This window comes from Pristis pectinata, chromosome 1, assembly GCF_009764475.1.
Source record: "Pristis pectinata isolate sPriPec2 chromosome 1, sPriPec2.1.pri, whole genome shotgun sequence".
Lineage (NCBI taxonomy): Eukaryota > Metazoa > Chordata > Chondrichthyes > Rhinopristiformes > Pristidae > Pristis > Pristis pectinata.
In genome coordinates, this window is record NC_067405.1 from 143145265 (window position 1) to 143160318 (window position 15054).

Genomic DNA, 15054 nt, shown 5'->3' on the forward strand with positions numbered 1-15054 from the left:
AAAATCTAGAGGGATACAGTGGGTTAGGGGTCCTCATCTCTGAAAGCCGGTGAGATCCACCCTCCTGCCCATCAATCCCGCAGGGAGTGAGAGAGGAGGGAGAGAGGGGTATCTATCACATTGAGAGGAACAGTGGCTGGGAGACAAGAGAACCTGGGGACTCAGAGAGCTGGCCACAGAGAAGAGGTACTTGTGGAGATGTGGAATGAAGTGTCATTCTTTTCAAATGGAAGAGGGAGAAAGGGGGGGGGGGGGGGGGGAGAGAGAGAGAGAGAGAGAGAGAGAGAGAGAGAGAGAGCACAAGACAGGAGCAAATTAGGCCATTCGGCCCATTGAGTCTGCTCCACCATTCGATCGTGGCTGATTTATTTTTCCCTCTCAAACCCATTCTCCTGCCTTCTCCCTGTAACCTTTGACGCCCTTACTAATCAAGAATCTGTCAACCTCTGCTTTAAATACACCCAATGAATTGGCCTCCATAGCCGTCTGTGGCAATGAATTCCACAGATTCACCACCCTCAAGAAATTCCTCCTCATTTCTGTTCTAAAGGGATGTCCTTCTATTCTGAGGCTGTGCCCTCTGGTCCTGGACTCTCCCACTACTGGAAACATCCTCTCCATGTCCCCTCTATCCAGGCCTTTCAATATTCAGTAGGTTTCAATGAGCTCTCCCTCATCCTTCTAATCTCCAGTGAGTATAGGCCCAGAGCCATCAAATGCTCCTAACCCTTTCATTCCCGGTATCATTCTTGTAAACCTCCTCTGGACCCTCTCCAATGCCAGTAGATATGGGGAGATATGGCCTCAATTCCGTCATCCAGATCATTAACATATAACGTAAAAAGTAGCGGACCCAACACCAACCCCTGCGGAACACCACTAATCACCGGCAGCCAACCAGAAAAGGCCCCCTTTATTCCCACTCTTTGCCTTCTGCCAGTCAGCCAATCTTCTCTCCATGCTGGTACCTTTCCTGTAATACCATGGGCTCCTATCTTGTTTAGCAGCCTCATGTGCGGCACCTTGTCAAAGGCCTTCTGAAAATCCAAGTAAGCAACATCCACTGACTCTCCTTTGTCTATCCTGCCTGTTACTTCCTCAAAGAATTCCAACAGATTTGTCAGGCAAGATCCCCTCTTCAGGAAACCATGCTGACTTCGGCCTATTTTATCATGAGCTTCCATGTACCCCGAAACCTCATCCTTAATAATGGACTCTGCCGTCTTACCAACCACTGAAGTCAGGTTAACTGGCCTATAGTTTCCTGTCTTTTGTTCCCCTCCCTTCTTAAAGAGCAGAGTGACATTTGCGATTTTCTCGTCCTCTGGAACCATTCCTGAATCCAGTGATTCTCGAAAGATCACCACTAATGCCTCCACTATCTCTTTAGCTACCTCTTTCAGAACACTGGGGTGTAGTCCATCTGGTCCTGGTGACTTATCTACCTTCAGACCTTTCAGCTTCCCAAACACCGACTCCTTAGTAATAGTGACTGCACTCACTTCTACGCCCCGACTCTCTTGAATTTCTGGCATGTTGCTGGTGTCTTCCACAGTGAAGACTGATGCAAAATACTTACTCAGTTGATTGTTCAATGATTTTATTCAATAATTTTATTCAATGACTTATTCAATGATTTTAAAGACATCTGTTCAGGGCCTCTGATAGCCAATGAAGTAACTTAAAAGAATAGTCACTGCTTTAACATCGGAAATCAAGTACTCAATTTCAGCATGGTAAGATCCCAATAACAGCAACGTAATAAACACCAGGTAGTCTGCTTTGATAAGACTGGCTGGGACACAGAATGTTCTCCTGCTTTTGCCAATGACTCTCTTGGTTTAATGTTTCTGAAAGGTGGATGGGGCCATCAGTAGGGGATCAGACACAAGGCTGAGGTTGGGTGTGTGGGGGAATCCCAGCCCAGGGTGATGTGAAGGTTGTCGGGGAGGGCAGGTGAGAGAGGAGTGGGATAATGTAGCCCAGGTGTGGTGATACACTGGGGCTGAGGCGGTGGGGGCAGGTTTCTGAGACAGGAGATGATGCATCAGGTGTTAGAACCAAGTCTATATGAAACAACCCTGCATCCTCCACCAAAACCACGTTGTATAAATCACATGTTAGTTGTGCTCAATCTTCGTTGCGATGTAGCTGCTATTTCCCATGATAGGCTGGCTATAATTGGCACTCCCTCCCGAAAACAGCAGATGAGGAATCACCCCCAATTACAGATACAATCGAGGGCTGAAGTCCACGTCTTCACTCCAGGCTTTATGAATTCCCTACTGGTAGCCCATCACAGCCTCGAAGTCCCTGAAGCTAACACGACCATCTGAGTCCCGATCCACTTCCCTGCAACAAAGAAAACATGGAGCAGTCAGCACAAAAACAAGGATCTTCCATTGATAAGGCGTTTGATAAGGTACCCCATGCAAGGCTTATCGAGATGGTGAGGAGACATGGGATCCAAGGGGACATTGCGGTGTGGATCCAGAACTGGCTGGCCCACAGAAGGCAAAGAGTGGTTGTTGAAGGGTCATATTCTGAGTTGAGGTCAGTGACCAGTGGTGTACCTCAGGGATCTGTACTGGGACCCTTACTATTTGTGATTTTTATAAACGACCTGGATGAGGAATTGGAGGGGTGGGTTAGTAAGTTTGCAGATGACACGAAGGTTGGGGGTGTTGTGGATAGTTTGGAGGGCTGTCAGAGGTTACAGAGGGACATAGATAGGATGCAAAGTTGGGCTGAGAAGTGGCAGATGCAGTTCAGCCCAGATAAGTGTGAAGTGGTTCATTTTGGTAGGTCAAGTATGTTGGCGGAATATAGTATTAATGGTAGGACACTGGGCAGTGTGGAGGATCAGAGGGATCTTGGGGTCCGAGTCCAAAGGACGCTCAAAGCAGCTGCACAGGTTGACTCTGTGGTTAAGAAGGCATATGGTGTATTGTCCTTCATTAATCGGGGAATTGAATTTAGGAGCCAAGAGGTACTGTTGCAGCTATATAGGTCCCTGGTCAGACCCCACTTGGAGTATTGCGCTCAGTTCTGGTCACCTCACTACAGGAAAGATGTGGAAGCCATAGAGAGGGTGCAGAGGAGATTTACAAGGATGCTGCCTGGAATGCAGAGCATGCCTTATGAAAGCAGGTTGAGGGAACTCAGCCTTTTCTCCTTGGAGAGACAGAGGATGAGGGGGGACCTGACTGAGGTGTATAAGATGATGAGAGGTATTGATTGGGTAGACAGTCAGAGGCTTTTCCCCGGGGCTGAAATGGTGGCCACAAGAGGACATGGGTTTAAGGTGCTGGGGAGTAGATATAGAGGAGATGTCAGGGGTAAGTTTTTTACTCAGAGAGTGGTGAGTGTGTGGAATGGGCTGCCGGCAACGGTGGTGGAGGTGGATACGATAGGGTCTTTCAAGAGACTGTTAGATAGGTACATGGAGCTGAATAAAATAGAGGGCTATGGGTAAGCCTAGTAATTTCTAGGGTAGGGACATGTTCGGCACAGCTTTGTGGGCCAAAGGGCCTGAATTGTGCTGTAGTTTTTCTATGTTTCTATGTTCTTTGTTTCTTTCTAAACCTTGAGAATTCCTTTTCTCTGTTGGACGGCAGAGATGGCTGTACCCAAGAGGACTGCAGATGCTAGAATCTAGATGAAAAAAACAACAAGGTGCTGGAGGAACTCAGCAGGTCAGGCAGCATCCGTGGAGAAAAGCAGACGGTCAACGTTTCACATCAGGACCCTTCTTTGGAAGAGAACACATTAGGACATAATAAAAGGATTTTCTTGCAATGCGCACCTATTAACTTCCCATATCAGGGAATATCATTTTGTGTGTTTGGGGATGGACTGATAACGCATTGACTCAAAACAATCTGATCCTGATTGGTATTTAATGGCTTGCCCACACACAGTCACAAAATTGCTATTATGGTGATTCCAAAGCAAATCTGCAGGGTAATTTTGCAGTGTGTTTCCCTCTATGGACCTACAGTGGATTCTTCGCAGGTACTGGGAGGGTTGCAAGTTCAGAGTCATCGAGTTGTTCGGCACAGAAATGGGCCCACGACATCTATGTCGACCTTTTTGCCCATCTACACTCACACCACTTGCCCATATTAGGGCTGTACCTCTCTATGCTTTTCCTATTTAAGTGTCTAAATATCTAAGTATCTAAATATCTCTTAAACGTATCCGATTCCACCTCCTCCTCCATCAGCGACTTCTAGATATCAATCACTGTCTGTGTAACACTTTCTCTGTGTAAAAATGATTTGGGTCAGGATCGTTCAAGTCCTGAAGAAGGGTCCTGACCCAAAACGTTGACCGCCTGCTTTTCTCCACGGATGCTGCCTGGCCCGCTGAGTTCCTCCAGCATCATCGTGTTTTTCAGCTGATTGTTGACTTCAGGAAGTGGAAGGAGGGTGAACATGTGCCAGTCTACACTGGGGGATTGGCAGTGAAGAGAATTAAGCAGCATTAAATTCAGGTGACCTGTCCTGGGCCCAGCATATAGATGCAATCACAAGGAAAGTGCACCAGCGTCTTTAGTTTCTTAGGAGATTAAGGAGATTCAGCTTGTCACCGAACACTCTACCAAATTTCTATACATGTACTGTTGAAAGTATCCTGACTGGATGCATCACGGTCTAGTACAGCAATTCGAATGTGCAGGAATGTAAGAAGCTGCAGAGAGAGTAGTGGATTCTGCCCAATACATCACGGGCACATCCCTCCCCACTACTGGTAGTATCTACAGGAGGCGCTGCCTCAAGAAGGCAACATCCATCATCAAAGATGTCCACCACCTGGGCCATGTCATCTTCTCACAGCTAACAATGGGTAGGAGGTACAGAAGCCTGAAGTCCCACACCACCAAGTTCAAGAACAGCTACTTCCCTTCAATCATTTGGTTCTTGAATTAACCAGCAAAACCCTAATCACTATCTCAATATAGCAGCACTATGACCTCTTTGATCACCTTGCACTAAAATGGACTTTTCTTTTGTTCTAATTGTATTCTTTCCTGTAAAAGTTGTGCATAATTTATGTTTAATTTATGTTTTTCTTGTGAATGCTGCTATATGATGCTATGTGCCTGTGATGCTGCTGCAAATTAGTTTTTCATTGCATCTGTGCATACGTGTACTTGTACATATGACAATAACCTCGGCTTTGACTGGGGAATCAAGAACTAGAGGGCATAAGTTTAAGGTGAGAGGGGAGAGATCTAATAGGAACTTGAGGGGTAACATTTTCAGACAGTGGTCCGTATATGGAATGAGCTGCCAAAGGAAGTGGTTGAGGCAGGTACAATAACAACATTTAAAAGACACCTGGAGAGGTACATGGATAGGAAAGGTTTAGAGGGATATGGGCCAAACATGGGCAAATGGGACTAGCTTAGTTGGGAATCTTGGTCAGCATGGATTCAGTTGGGCTGAAGGGCCTGTTTCCGTGTTGCATGACTCTATGATGTCAATCTGACAGTGCAGCACTCATGCGGTACAACTCTGGAGTGGTTAACCTGGACTTTTGTACTCCAATCTCCGAAATAGGATTTGAACTCACAACCTTCAGACTCGGAGGAGAGATTGCTCCCAGAACCATGACTGACATCATTTTAATAAATTCAGCAGTGAAATGTTCATTGAGCTGTTAACTGCAATTCATAAGGGTCATGGGACACTGACATATTGAGAAGAGGCAATTAATTGAACCTTTGGCACAGCAAATGCTCATTATCTGTGGAACTAAAAAATGCCTCTTTATATGTTGGTAGATGAGAAAGCCGTTAACTGAACAGGTCAGTGTAGATACTCAAAAGGCCTCAATAAAGGGCATGGAGGCAATGCATTGAATGGTTGTTGCATGTCTTTGGATGGGTTGTGATTAACCAAAGGCATTGCCTATCTGGACTCACAGCTGCCCGACACTGTTGGAGACCGTGTGTCTAACTTGGGAACCACAACAGTTTGTCAGCTTCAGAGCATTTGAAGGAGAAAGTCACTCTGGTATTTCAGCACCTTGAAGTGTCCTGAAGCATTTTGCAGCCAATCAAAGTAAATATGGCAACCAATCTGTGGCCAGTAAGCTCCCACAAACAACGTGGTACTGCAAACGATCCAGATAATTGTCCTACTTGTCTTCAAAATAGTGCCTTTATGTCTTCCTGAGAGAGTCGACAAGATCTTAGTTTAATGTCTCATCTGAAAAACGTTAACCCAGCATTGTAGTACCTGCTCATTATTGCTTCTGGAACCTTGGAGCTGAAATCTCTGAAGTGGGACTTGAACCTGGGATCTTCTGACAGGCAAAGGAACCAACGACTGAGTCAGAGCTGCCAATGACAAGAGTGGCTGCTTGTTCTGTCCAAAGTTCCAATTATCCATTGAGATTCAGCTCCCGATTTTCACAATCATAAACCTGTGATCTAAATTTTATTTTTAATCTGACAATTTTACTATCAACAGAAAATAATATCTGAAGACATTATTAGGTACGCTTACCAAATCAAATCTCCGGGTCCTACCCTTCAAGTATTGCGGAGGCATTGTATAAAATGAATGTAGAACACAGAACGGAAGAGTACTACTGGAACAGGCCCTTCGGCCCACCATGTCTGTGCCGAACATGATGCCAACTAAACTAATCCCATCTGCCTGCACATGGTGGGTATCCCTCTATTCCCTGCCTGTTCATGTGTTTACCTTGTTGACCTTGCACCTTATTGCACTGCACTTTCTCTGTAGCTGTGACACTTTACTCTGTACTGTTATCGATTTTACCTGTACTACCTCAATGCACTGTGTAATGAATTGACCTGTATGATCGGTGTGCAAGACAAGTGTTTCACTGTACCTCGGTACAAATGACAATAATAAACCAATACCAATAAATGCCTCTTAAACATTGTTCTCATTTCTGCTTCTACCACCTCCCCTGGCAGCGTGTTCCAGGTACCTACCACTCTCTGTATAAAAAACCTTTGCTCATAAATCTTCTTTAAACTTTCCCCCTCTTACCTTAAAGCTATGCCCTTATTAAGTGACATTTCCACCCTAGGAAAAAGACTCTGACTGCCTACCCTATCTGTGCCTCTCCAACCTTTATATCAGGTTGCCCCTTTGCCTCCAACGCTCCAAAAATACAATCCAAGTTTGTCCAATGTCTCCTTATAGCTAATACCCTCCAATCCAGGCAACACCCTGGTGAACCTCTTCTGCACCCTCTCCAAACCCTCCACATCCTTCTTGTAACGTGGTGACCAGAACTGCACACGATACTCTAAGTGTGGGCTAACCAAAGTTTTATACAGCTGCAACATGACTTCCCGACTTTGATACGCAACACTCCGACCGATGAAAGCAAGCATGCTCTATAGTTTCTTCATGTTGTACAGCGCTTCACCTGTGAATCCGAGGGTGTCATTTATTGCATTTGGTGCTCCTGGTGCGGCCTCCTGTACATCAGTGAGACCCGATGCAGATTGGGTGACCGCTTTGTCAAGCACCTTCGCTCTGTCCGCCACTAAAGCCAGGACCTCCCAGTGGCCACCCACCTCAATCCCACATTCCACCCCCACACCGACATGTCTATCCATGGCCTCCTCTACTGCCACGTTGAGGCCAGGTGCAGCTTGGAGGAACAACACCTCATATTCCGCCTTGCGAGTCTCCAACCTGATGGCCTCAACATCGATTTCTCCAACTTCCGGTCACCCCTCCCCTGCCCTCCCTCCACACCTTCTTTGTCTTCCCTCATTCCTGTGGCCCCCTCACCCCTTCTCTTTCTCCTCCCCCACCCCCACGACCTGCCCATCTATTCCCCACCTCCTTCCCTTTTTTGCCATGGTCCGCTGCCCTCTCCTACCGGATTCCTTCTTCTTCAGCCCTTTGCCTCTTCTACCGATCAATTCTCAGCTTCTTACATCTCCCCCCTCCCCCACTCTCCTACCTTCCCCCTCCCACCTGGACTCACCTATCACCTGCCAGCTTGTGCTCCTCCCCCTCCCCTGATCTTCTTATTCTGGCTTCTGCCCTCTTCCTTTCCAGTCCTGATGAAGGGTCTCAACCCGAAACATCGACTGTTTATTTCCCTCCACAGATGCTGCCTGACCTGCTGAGTTCCTCCCGCATTTTGCATGTGTTGCTCCAGATTCCAGCATCTGCCGAATCTCTTGTGTCCCTGTATGGTTTCTTTACCACCCTATCCACTTGTGTTGCCACTTTCAGGGAGCTATGGACTTGCACCCCAACATCCCTCTGTACATCAATGCTCCGCAGGGTCCTGCCATTTACTGTGTACTTTCCTATTGCACTTGACCTCCCAAAATGGAACACCTCACACCTACCTGATTAAACGCCATCTGCCATTTCTCCACCCAAGTTTCCAACTGATTTATATCCTGTTGTATCCTTTGACAACCTTCCTCACTATGCATAACTCCACCAATTTTTACGTCGTCTGCAAACTTACTAATAGACCACCCACATTTTCATCCAGACTATTTATATATATCGTGAACAACAGTGATCCCAGCACTGATCCTTGCTGGTCACTAGTCACAAACCTCCAGTCAGAATAATACCCCTCCACAACTACCCTCTGTCTACTATGACCAAGCTAATTTTGTATCCAATTTACCAACTCACTGTGGATCTCATGTGACTTAATCTTCTGGATCAGCCGACCATGAGGGACCTTGTCAAATGCTTTACTAAAGTCCATGTAGACAACATCAACTGCCCTACCCTCATCAATCAACTTCGTCACTTCCCCAAAAAAACTCAATCAAGTTTGTGAGACATGACCTTCCCCCCGCACAAATTCAAGCTGATTTTGCCTAATAAGTCCACGCTTTTCCAAATGTGAGTAAATTCTGTCCCTAAGAATCTTCTCTAGTAATTCCTCTGCCACTGACATAAGGCTCACTGGCCTATAATTTCCTAGTTTGTCCCTGTTAAACAAAGGAACAACATTGGCTATTCTCCAATCTTTTGGGACCATGCCTGAGGCTAAAGAGGATACGAAGGTTGCTGTCAAGGCCCTCCTTTGCCTCCTTCAGTACCCTGAAATAGGTCCCATCAGGTTCTGGAGACTTATCCACTTTAATGCCCTTTAAGAAACCCAACACCTCCTCCTCCTTAATATCAACATGCCCTAGAATATCAGCATACCCCTCCATGATCTCGCTACCCTGCATATCTTTCTCCTTGGTGAATACCGATGGAAAGTACTCTTTTGGGACCTTGCCCACTTCCTCTGGCCTCCATTGATGTGAAGGCTGGCACTTAGCAGCTTTGCACTGAGAATCTGGTGTCATGGGTGGGAGGATATCTCAGGCAAGCACTGGGAGGGAGGAATGGGAGTGGTTGGGTTGCGATCAGTTCGGGGAGGTAGTCAAGGTGTACATGTGGTGTGGACGGACATGGGATGGTGGGTCTCCCGAAAGATAAAGTCGCAGCGAAGGATAACCTTGGAACCTAATGTGCAGCCTGCTCCCAGCTGGAGGTTCAGCCTACATCTGCAGCTTGGACCACGTAGGGACAGCTGAATTTTAAAGCAGCACCCAGACACTTATTGCACAATGTTGGCTGACAGTCTGCACGCCTGAGGCACCTCTGTGTGTTGGTGTGTCACAAAGGCAAGGACCCAGCAGATACTGTTCATATCCAGTCTCGATCAGTGATCAGCTTCCCAATGAATTTTCACTGTATCGTGCACGTAAGCATTGTGACTACACAATAGAATTTATGGGCCATTGTATTAATGGCTAAAGAATCCTGTGCAAAGTAACTGCAGGGAGCAGATCCGTCCCTTTATATCCAGATTGTTTTCAGTGTCGGCAGCTGCATCTCTATCAGACCTGGCACCACTTTGAACATCAATTTAACTACCAGTCTGTTAATAAGGAATGGCTGACAGCCACACACCTGACAGTTTTGTTAATGAGGCTCTGTTGCAAGAGCGTTGCTAAAAATGGTTCATTGACAATGATGTGCTGCAGCCTCACTGTCGGTATGCCCCGTGCCAACTGCACAGTGATGGTACGGACCCAGGGTATACTCAGGTCCTTTACTGCATTAGGTGTTACCAGCCAGGAGGGTGGTGGGTACTTTGGGATCAGCTTCTATTTCCCTGGGCAAGGAGGAGGGAAAGAAAAGCAGACAACAAAACGCTGCATTTATACAGTGCCTTCAACATAACAATTGCCCCAAGGCACTTCATGGGAGAATCAATCAAAAGACTGGGCAAAGAGTGTCATAAAATAAGGAGACTTAGGAAACAAACTCCAGAGGTTAGGACTTTGAAAGCTGAAGGTATAACTGCCGCTAGATGGGCAATTAAACTTGGGGACGAACAAGAGGCCAGGTATGCAGAAATGTAAATTCAACACAGAAAGAGGCCCTTTGGCCCACTACGTCCGCACTGACCATCCATCACCCATTTACACAAATCCTACATTAATCCCATCTTATGTTCCCCACATCCTCAACAACTCCCCCCAGATTCTACCACTCACCGACACACTAGAGGCATTTTACAGTGGCCAATTAACCTACCAACTTAGAGTCATAGAGCCAACTGGTCCATGCCAACCAAGGTTCCCATCTAAGCTGGTCCCCTTTGCCCACGTTTGGCCCATATCCCTCTAAACCTTCCCTATCCATGTACCTGTCCAAGTACCTTTTAAATGTTGTTAACTTGCACATCTCTGGCACATCGGGGAGAGGGCAGGAAAATGGGGTTGATAGGGAAAATTAAATCAGCCATGATCGAATGGCGGAGAGGGCTCCATGGGCCGAATGGGCTAACTCTGCTCCCATGTCTTATGGTCTTATGGGACGTGGGAGGAAACCAGAGCATCCAGAGGAAACGCACGAAGTCACAGGGAGAATGTGCAAACTCCACACAGACAAAGGCTGCTGTACCACACGTCTCAAGAGTTTGTAGACGTCAAAGGGATTACAGAGACCCAGGAATGGATTGGGAACAAGGATGAAGATTCTGAGCAGGAGGCAATAAAGGTCAGGAAGGTTGAAGAAAAGTTCAGAGCTTGTGTACTGTCTGCCAGCCATAGCTCAGTGTAAGTAACACTATCATCTCTCAGTCACAAGGTTGTGGGTTCTAAGCACCCTCAAACAGAAGGGGTCCAATACACCCATTGAGTCTGTGGCAGCTCTTCCATGAGCCCTCTGGTTGATCCAATTGCCCTGCTCTTTTCTTGACCGGCTTCTGGCAAAATACCGTTCAGTCACACACATAAAGAATGAGCTGACGGTGCCAGTAGAATTGCATCCCCCAGCCTGTGTTAACAGCTTCTGGCAAAACTGGGGGAGCAGTGAAAAGAACAGAAGAAATGGGAGCAGGAGGGGGCCATCTGGCCTTTCAAGACCGTTCTGCCATTCAGCAAGATATTGGTTGACCTTTTACCTCAGAGCTATTTCCCTGCCCTGGATTCCTTACTAAGCCGAAATCTATCAATTTTAGTTTTGAATGATCTCAATGACTGAGCATCCATAGCCTCCAGGGTAAAGAATTCCAAAGATTCATCCCCCTCTGAGTGAAAAAACTTCTCCTTATCTAGCCCAAAGAGGCCTACCTCTTATTCTAAGACCACTGGTTCTATTTCCTCAGCCATGGGAACTACCCTCTTCACCCATTCTGTGGTGTCCTGCAGGAATCTTGAAGTTTCAATAAGACCACCTCTTATTCTTCCAAAGAAACAACCTGCTGAAAGCGGATCAAGCAGCATCTAAAACCATAGGGCAATACAGCACAATACAGGCCCTTCGGCCCACCATAATACAGGCCCTTCGGCCCACCACCTTGGGGGAAAAGGAACTGTTGACGTTTTGGGTCAGTCCTGATACAGGGTTTCGACCTGAAATGTTGGCAATTCCTTTCCCCCTGACAAATGCTGCTTGATCTGCTGAGTTCCTTTTTTACTCCAGATTCCAGCATCTACAGCCTCTTGGTCAGCATCGGTCAGACCGCATTTGGAATATTGTGAGCTATTTTGGGCCTCATATCTAAGGAAGCATGTGCTGGCCCTGGAGAGGGTCCAGAGGAGGTTCACAAGAATGATCCCAGGAATGAAAGGTTTAATGTATGAGGAGCGTTTGATGTCTCTGGACATGTACTCAATGGAGTTCTGAAGAATGAGGGGACATCTCATTGAAACCTACCAGATACTGAAAGGCCTGGATAGATTGGACGTGAAGAGGATGTCTCCATTAGTTGGAGAGTCTAGGATCCGAGGGCATAGCCTCAGAATAAAGGGATGTCCCTCTAAAACTGAGATAAGGAATTTCTTCAGCCAGAGGATGTGAATCTGTGGAATTCGTTGCCACAGAGGGCTGTGGAGGCCGTCATTGGGTGTATTTAAGGCAGAGATTCATAGGTTCTTGATTGGTAAGGGGGTTAAGGGTTATGGTTAGAAGGCAGGTGAATGGGGTTGAAAGAAAAATCAGCCATGACTGAATGGTGGAGCAGACTCGATGGGCTGAATGGCCTAATTCTGCTCCTATATTTTATGGTCTCTTGTGTCTCTCATTTTTCTAAGATACAGAGAATACAGGAACATAAGGAGAGAAGAATAATTGTCTTCTGTGTTCAAACTCTTCAAATTAAAGAGGTGAACATATTCCAAGCGAGCCTTTTGTATCACTGCACTTAAAACTGCCTTGCGGGAAGTAATATTTGCTAAACAGACACAAATATGCGGGGCTGCGTTTAACGGGGCTTCTACCAAAGATGGGATAATTGTGGGAGCACTGAACTGCTCTACAGTGTGTGTGAAAGAGGCTTTTACTATGGCAGAAGGCAGCCACATGGGGATTCCAGGCAGCTCTGCAACCAGATCTTAATCACTGCATTGCTTCTTCCTGACTGACCTGTGAAACAGAACCCATTAAACTGTGGGACCATCTGGACAAGTCTAAAATAACACAAGGGGAGGACTGAAGAGAATGGGAAGGACAGGGTGGGGCAGGGGTGCTGCTTCTTGTCCTGTTGTCTGCCTGGCAGTGTGGCTCAAAGATGAGCATTGCAGATCAGTGCTCTGGTGCGAACTGGCAGTAACATAAACAGATCGCACATCGTTGTACAGCCTCTGAGGGTGATTAATGTTGAGCGCAATTCCCAAATTAAAATTCCAGTCCTTGTTTTTAAATTCCTCCATGGCCTCGTCCCCTATCTGCCTCTGCAAACTTTTGTCCTCAGTGGCCCTCCATGCACCTTCAGTCCACCTCAAGAGATGGACTCTTGACCTCATAATCCACCATGTCATGGCCTTGCACCTTATTGTTTGCCTGCACTGCACTTTCTCTGTAACTGTAACACTTTATTCTGCATTCTGTTGTTTTTCCCTTGGACGACCTTGATGCACTGGTGTGATGAAATGATCTGTATGGATGGCATGCAAAACAAAGTTTTTCACTGTACCTCAGTACATGTGATAATAACAAACCAATTTACCAGTTAGTCTCCTTTTGCTCTAATGCCAAGCAGACACGCCCTCAGCTCCTTAGGCTAATGAAGTTCTCTCCCTCAACCCCTTCACTTCGCTCTCCCCTTCCGTCAAATTCTTCAAAACCTTCCTCTTTGACTAACGGTCGTGTTCCAATATGTCCATATGTGGCTGGATGTCAGTTCTCCTTCCATTGTATCTGTGAAACACTTTACTATGTTAAAGGCACTCTGTAAATTCAAGTTGTTGTGGCCGTCTTGGCCAATAGACGTCCATGGTGGTTTTCGTATCTTCCATTAAGAAATGGTCAGAACCATTGTCTCAATAATAAACTTTAAAAATTTCATTTAATATTCATACCTGGATGCATGGTAATGTTAAAGGATTATTATTACTGGCATTTATTATATTGCTCTATGTCTATTTATCAGTGACTGGGCTTGTGTGTTTGGACATGTATGCACATACATCCAATACGTCTCTGGCACATCCCTCCCCTCCATCGGTAGTATCTAAAGGAGGGGCTGCCTCAAGAAGGCAACGTCCATCATCACAGACCCCCACCATCCGGGCCATGCCATCTTCTCACAGCTACCATCGGGCAGGAGGTACAGAAGCCTGAAGTCCCACACCACCAGGTTCAAGAACAGCTACTTCCCTCAACCATTCAGTTCTTGAACCTAATCACTACCTCAGTTTAGTAACACTATGATCACTGCACTAAAATGGACTTTGTTTTGTTCTAATTGTGTTTTTTCTTGTAAAAGTTGTATATAATTTATGTTTAATTCATGTTTTTCTTGTGAATGCTGCTTATATGATGTTATGTGCCTGTGATGGTGCTGTAAGTAAGTTTCTCATTGCACCTATGCGTACATGTACTTGTGCACATGACAATAAACGCAACTTTGACTTTGATATACATAATCAAATACACACATTCCAGTCTCTGGAAAAGAAGGTTGTGCATTCAGGTGCCACTTAAAGGTGCCGTTTTGTTGAAGGCGCTGTCTTTTGGAACAGGTGTTGTAACATTGCCTGCTTGTTTGGGTAGATGCAAACAATCCAATGGCACTACTTCAAAGGGGAGAAGAGTGGCCCTCCCCACAGAGGCCAAATCAATATTTAAGCTTCAATCAATATCATGATCTGAACATTATCTCATCGCTGCTTGTGGGATCCTGCTGTGCATAAATTGGATTCCAATATTACAATAGTGACAACTCTTCAAAAGTTAAACGATTTGGCTGTTAAAGTCCCCAGGTCACACAAGGTACAGTATAAGAAGCAGAAACTCTGCATGAAAGAATGATGATGTGATATTGTTTTTCCAAGGTCAAAGTCGAGTTTATTGTCATCTGCACAAGCACATGTGTGCACAGGTGCAGTGAAAAACTAATTTGTAGCAGCATCACAGGCTCACAGCATCAGATAGACAACATTCACAAGAAAAACATAAATTAAACAAAATTATACAAGAAAGAACATAATTAGAACAAAAAAAACTACAGTGTATTGTAGCGCAAAGTGTCATGGTGTTGCTATCCTGAGGTAGTGATTAGGGTTGTGCAGGT

The 15054-nt window shown here is 45.9% G+C and overlaps 1 protein-coding gene across 1 annotated transcript in view; it reads right to left on the reverse strand.

Annotated features, from left to right (window-relative positions):
* Positions 1 to 1619: 1619 nt before the first annotated feature.
* The window catches only part of efcab11 (EF-hand calcium binding domain 11), a 95301-nt gene continuing 81866 nt past the window's right edge, over positions 1620 to 15054 (reverse strand). Inside the window, exon 6 of the mRNA XM_052029742.1 lies at positions 1620 to 2352. Within this exon, the coding sequence (XP_051885702.1) occupies positions 2283 to 2352 (70 nt within the window). The 3' untranslated portion in view covers positions 1620 to 2282. The remainder of the gene's footprint in view (positions 2353 to 15054) is intronic.